The sequence below is a fragment of the Cebus imitator genome, unplaced genomic scaffold, assembly GCF_001604975.1.
Source record: "Cebus imitator isolate Cc_AM_T3 unplaced genomic scaffold, Cebus_imitator-1.0 Scaffold261, whole genome shotgun sequence".
Classification (NCBI taxonomy): Eukaryota; Metazoa; Chordata; class Mammalia; order Primates; family Cebidae; genus Cebus; species Cebus imitator.
This window is the reverse complement of record NW_016107576.1, coordinates 867,073-873,123: the sequence shown is the minus strand read 5'-3', so window position 1 is coordinate 873,123 and position 6,051 is coordinate 867,073. Positions and strand designations below refer to the sequence as shown.

The following is a 6,051-nucleotide window of genomic DNA, read 5'->3' as shown; positions in this document are numbered from 1 at the left end:
GTGTAGGTGATGGGGAGGAAGGCAGCAAATCACACTGCCACGTGTGTACTTATGCAACAATCTTGCATGTTCTTCACATGTACCCCAAAACCTAAAATGCAATAAAATAAATGGAAAAAAAAAACAAACAAATTTAGCTACTGATCCCAAGAGTCTCACATAGCAAATTATAGTGGTACTTTGGAAGAAAATGCCTATTTTTTCCATTATCATTCATGATTCAATTTGCTCAGTGAACATTTAAACACCTCTAGTGCAAAACACCTTGTTAGGCACTGATTAGAAATACAATAGTGAATAGCATGAATTCCCTTCCCACAAGGAACTATAATCTAATGGTAGAGTTAGATGTTAAGCAAATAATCACATAAACACATAATAATGATATAATCTGTTAACTAGAGTGAAATAAGACTACACCGCATTTTAAAGTGTTTAAATATAGAAAATCTTGATTAAGGAAATAAAATTTATATGGATATGAGAGACCAGACACATTGAGATGTGATGGCTCGTTAAATTAGAAACTTAGGCTAGGAATACTTTCTACTTAGAGTGTCCTGGCCACTAAGTCATAGCAACTACAAATAGAAGTGTTCAGTAAATATCAATAGACATTGGCCAGGCATGGTGGCTCACACTTGTAATCCCAGCACTTTAGGAGGCTGAGGCAGGCAGATCACCTGAGGTCAGGAGTTCAAGACCAGCCTGGCCAACATGGTAAAACCTTGTCTCTACTAAAAATACAAAAATTAGCTGGGCGTGGTGGCGCATGCCTATAATTCCAGCTACTTGGGAGGCTGAGGCAAAAGAATTGCTTGAACTTGGGAGGTGAAGGTTGCAGTGAGCCAAGACCATACCACTGAATTCCAGACAGGGCAAAAGAGCAAAACTCTGTCTCAAAAAAAAAAAAGAAGTTGACACCAAAAAAATACGTTGGAGCCATATCATTTTTAGATCAAATGAGTCTAGCTGTGGTGCCAGCAATGAGAACCCCATTTTTCTCCAGAACACAAACACTTTTTTAAAACACTTAAAAAGTTTCATTTAAATTTAAGAATTATATTACTTATATAACATTTTAACTCGGTACTTTTTGCTTTGCAAGGAAATTCACACACACAAAACCCATTATTTTCGTGCCCAATAACATGCCTATGTGACATATGTATGTTTAATGATATTTCCATTTCATTATGATTAAGATTACAAATCTAATAGTATTTTAAGGAGCTGAGTTGAGAAGCATTTAAGGAATATAATTTGAGAAGGTATGGTCTTTCTCAATCAGAAGGAAAAAAAAGAAAACTTACCACAGCTAAATTATTTCCAATGCATTTCAGAAACAAAAATTTTTCTGCAATAGCATCTTCACCCAGGAACTCACCAAGATGCTCCCTCAGGGCTTGTAAAGTAAGTTGAGGAGATACTCTGAAATATTATGATATTCATCTTACAATGTCAAATGAAATAGATTTTGGATATACTAATGATTCAGTAACTTTAGTCAGCTATCTCAAACACAAATGTTGATTTAATGTGTCAGATATAGTTTAACATATCATGTTTCTACATTGCTGGCATTTTGTAGGTCTTCTGTAAATATCTCTTAAAATAATTAAAAGTCTGCCTTTAAAATTATGCAAATAAACACTGTTTATAAATGTTTTGTACTGAAAAGGAAAATAACTGTCTCTTTGCTAATCTACTTCCAATTTTTTTTTTTTTTTTTTGTGACAGCCTCACTCTGTTGCCCAGGCTGGAGTGCAGTGGCGTGATCTCAGCTCACTGTAACCTCTGCCTCCTGGGTTCAAGTGATTCTCATGCCTCAGCCTCCTGAGTAGCTGGGACTGCCAGTGCTCACTGCCACACCTGGCTAATTTTTGTATTTTTAGTAGAGATGGGGTTTCACCAGATTGGCCAGGCTGGTCTCAAACTCTTGACCTTGTCGTCCACCCACCTCAGCCTCCCAAAGTGTTAGAATTACAGGCATGAGCCACTGCGCCCGGCTTCCAAATTTTATTGTGAAAATTTGCTGTGGAATTTATTTACTTTTATACATATATCAAGAAATGATATAGCCACAGATATTTATTAGATAGTGCTTAAATAATGTTAAAATAATCTCACATCTAACATTGTCAGAGTCCTTATCTTTGCTTATTAGGAACACTTTGCTCCTGAATGTCTAAAATTTAAAGCCATCACTTATGCTATCATTCCAAGTTCTTATTTTTCTAGGACCTTATGAGAAATATTAGATAATTCATTCAATCAACACATATTTATTGAGCACCTACTCTGTGTCAGACATTGTTCCAAGGTATGGGAATATGGCAGTCAACAAAACAAAAATCTCTGCCCTCATGGACTTTACAACCTCGTGATGGAATAGGAAAATTAATGAATAAGTAAAAAAAAAAAAAAAAAAAATTGTAATTCATAAGACACTGCTAAGTACCACAGAGAAAAATAAGGCAGAGAATAAAGAAAGGGATTGTAGCAATGATTTAAAATGCAGTGATTAGAGAATATCCACAGAAAAAGGTAATAGGTGAGTAAAAACCTCAAAGAGATGGGAGGGCATATGGTTAGGGCAGAAAACTCATTCTAGACAAAAGGAACAGAAAGTACAACGGTCCTGAGATAGGGCAATGTGTTCCAGAACAGAAAGGAGGCTGATGTGGTTGAAGAAAGTGATGATGAAGATTAGGAAGAGGGGTGTGCTCGAGAGATAACAGACAGTCAGATCACATAGTGTTACGTGTCTTTTTGTGAATGTGAAAATACACATCTAAATACATATAAACATATTCTTTGTTTATAAACAGTTCAGACAAAGAGACATTGTAGATATATTGCTCTAACTACTGTTTTCAGATCTTCAGCAGCTTTCTCTTTCCCTTTTCTTTTTCTTTTTTTTTGGGGGGGAGTGTGGGGGGCAGAGTCTTACTCAGTTTCCCAGACCAGAGTGCAGTGGTGCAATCATGGCTTACTGCAGCTTTGACTTCTGGGGCTCAGAGCAGTCCTCCCACCACAGCCTTCTGAGTAGTTTAGCAGATTCTTAATTTCAGATAACTTCTCTCTTAATTCACATTGTGTATGATCATAATAACACACAGGTTATACACTGTTTTCTGGGTGGCAGAACTATGGCCAAGTAAGCTATTCCTACAGAACTGGTTTAATTGTTACATAGCACTACATATTGATAGTATTCATTAAGTTAGGAAATGGAACTACCAAATGGACAAAGTATTTTTCACTTACAGTTCTTCAATTTCCAGAAAGCATTTTTCTCTGCAGAAATAAAGACACTTCTTTCAGGCATATTGTTACATCACTATACAACACTTGCCTCAGAAATCCAGCTGAAATGAATCTGTTAACAACTTCTGTTGAAATGGTATTTAGCTTATAGTTCCATGATCCCTCAGGGACATAAAAAACATGAAGTTCCACCAACTGAATAAATTGAGAAGAACATCAGTTAAAATATTTTTAAAGTGAAAAAAAATCAACTATGTCACATATAATCATTTAATAAACACAATTGAAAAAAACACAGAATACATACATTCCTCTGAACAAACAAAAAACAAAATGAACTAAAAATCTGTTCTTAAGTTGGCCACTTGGCACTTGGAGTACATTTTCCCTTGGCAGCAATGGCTATGAGATGATCTCAATATTTTGGCATATGGTGTTCTTTTGTGGCCTGCAGTAAGAATCCTAGGGTACCACGACCAGTTTTCTTAACATCAACCTTTACTTCACCTCACTCCCTACCTGCTCCGTTCCCTCGGAGTGAACTTATGGAATCCTTAGCCTTTGTATATTTTCTCCCTATTACAGTTCTGAAGATTGCTAGCGCTCAGCACCTGCAAAATGCTTAATACCGTGGTTTGGGGAAAGTACTTATTAACCAGAATTCCAGGAAGAATTTATTCCTGACCAAATGAGAAAGGAATGACTGTTCTTACATTGGGCATGTCTGTAAGTATGTCTGTGCTTATATGTAACTATCCACTTTTCCATATGACCTTGAGTAGAATCCTTCTCTTTAGAATATTTATATTACCACAACAGAAACAGAATGATTGCAAATATAGTCTTATCTTTTAGTCAAATTAAGATTGATACTGCATATTAAAAGTCAAAACATTAAAATGAATATACTCTAATGCAATATTAAATATCTGAGAAATCTTTAAAAGTTTGAATATGACCTACTATTAATATCATTAATTTTATAGAAGATAAAAATAATCTTAAACATAAGGTTTTCTTCAAGTTGTTTTTATAACTCAAGGAAATTACTTCTATGCTTTTAATGATGAAATATTAACAATTTAAAATGTTTGTATAGATGTGATAGTGAAGTGTGCTATATGTTGCATTTTGAACACTAGAGCACTTAAAAGATTAATCTCTAGCTATACTATTAAACATTTGCAAAACCTTAAGAAATTTAAAGTAAATATGACCTTATCTTTATATAAATGTATTAATATTTTACAGGGGGAAACTATTTCTTCAACTAAACATTTATACACATGCTTCTTAAAAATACACTTTTAATGGTTTTATTTTTTCCAGAACAACAAAGCAGTTGAAAAAATGTGGAAAAAATTTTAAGTATATATTAAATCTGACATTATTTTAAGGTTAATATTCTATTTACACCCAAACCCTAATTTATTAAAATCTTACTTTCTTGGCTGTAATGGAAGCTACTTATCAATAATGTTTTCATTAAAATCATTAGCTATTTTAAAAATACATTACAAGGCATGGCACATACTTTTTCTTTTGCCATAGGCTTTAAAATGATTAGAGATGGCACTGTTGGATCCTGTCTCTAATTGAAATATTGACATCTTGTTCAACATGTATTTTTTTGCATTAATACTAAAAATTTTTTTGGTAGCCCCTTAAATTTTTCATCCATGGCAAGTACCTCATTTGCCTTGGACTAGTCCTGGCTCTGTGAGAGATACAGCCAATAGACAATAAATACTGACTTCTAAGAAGTAAAATTTTAAATTTTTTTTAATTAAAAAAATATAATACACTAATAGGTAATATAGCATATTACAAAGTGGTAATTACTAGGAAAAAAGAATAAGTAGGGCAGGGTAAAGAAGAATCAGAAGATATGGGATGGAGAAGTTTTCAGTTTTAAATAGTCAGGGTAGGTTTCACGGAAGAGGTGAGATCTGAGTAAAGACCTAAGGGAAATGAAGGAATTAGCCAAGTGAAGATCTAGAGGGAAAGAGTTCCAGAAAGAGATAAAATAAAGGTATTAAGGTGAGAGCATGTCAGTATGATTGCAGCAGAGAGTAAAGAGTAGAAGACGACAAGTTCAGAAATATAAAGAGGTAGAGGGGAAACACAGAGCACCTTCTGAGCCATTTTCACCTATCAAATGGGAAGCTAACGTATGGTTTTAAGAGAAACATGAAGATCTGACATATATTTTTATTTAATATAAAAAATTTTAAACATACATACCTATAAAAATAATTATCTCTCTCTGAATAAAACATTTAAAGTAAATCAGACATCATGACAATATATCCCTAAATACTTTGACATCCATATTCTAAAAATAAGGACCTCTGGTAACATAATCACAATTTCATTTTCACATCTAAAAAAAATTAAAATTACTTAATGTCAATTAATATCCAGTCCATATTTAAAATTTCCTAATTGTCCTCAAAATGTTTTCTTAATCTGGAATTCAAACAAGGATCACACAGTGCATTTGGTTGATTTTTTTTTTTTTTTGAGATGGAGTTTCGCTCTTGTTGCCCAGGCTGGAGTGCAGTGGCGCATTCTTGGCTCACTGCAACCTCCTCCTCCTGGGTTCAAGCGATTCTACAGTCTCAGCGTCCTAAGTAGCTGGGATTACAGGCCCGTGCCACCATGTCCAACTAATTTTTGTACTTTTGGTAGAGACAGGGTTTCACCATGTTGGCAACGTTGGTCTCGATCTCTTCACCTCATGATCCACCTGCCTTGGCCTCCCACTTTTAAAAACTTTCT

General features: G+C 34.4%; 1 protein-coding gene across 1 annotated transcript in view; it reads right to left on the bottom strand.

The window, feature by feature from the left end:
- The window catches only part of SPATA1 (spermatogenesis associated 1), a 56,104-nt gene that overhangs the window by 39,402 nt on the left and 10,651 nt on the right, over positions 1 to 6,051 (bottom strand). The window contains 2 exon segments of the mRNA XM_017499819.2: positions 1,314 to 1,431; positions 3,359 to 3,465. Coding sequence (XP_017355308.2) covers positions 1,314 to 1,431; positions 3,359 to 3,465 — 225 coding nt within the window.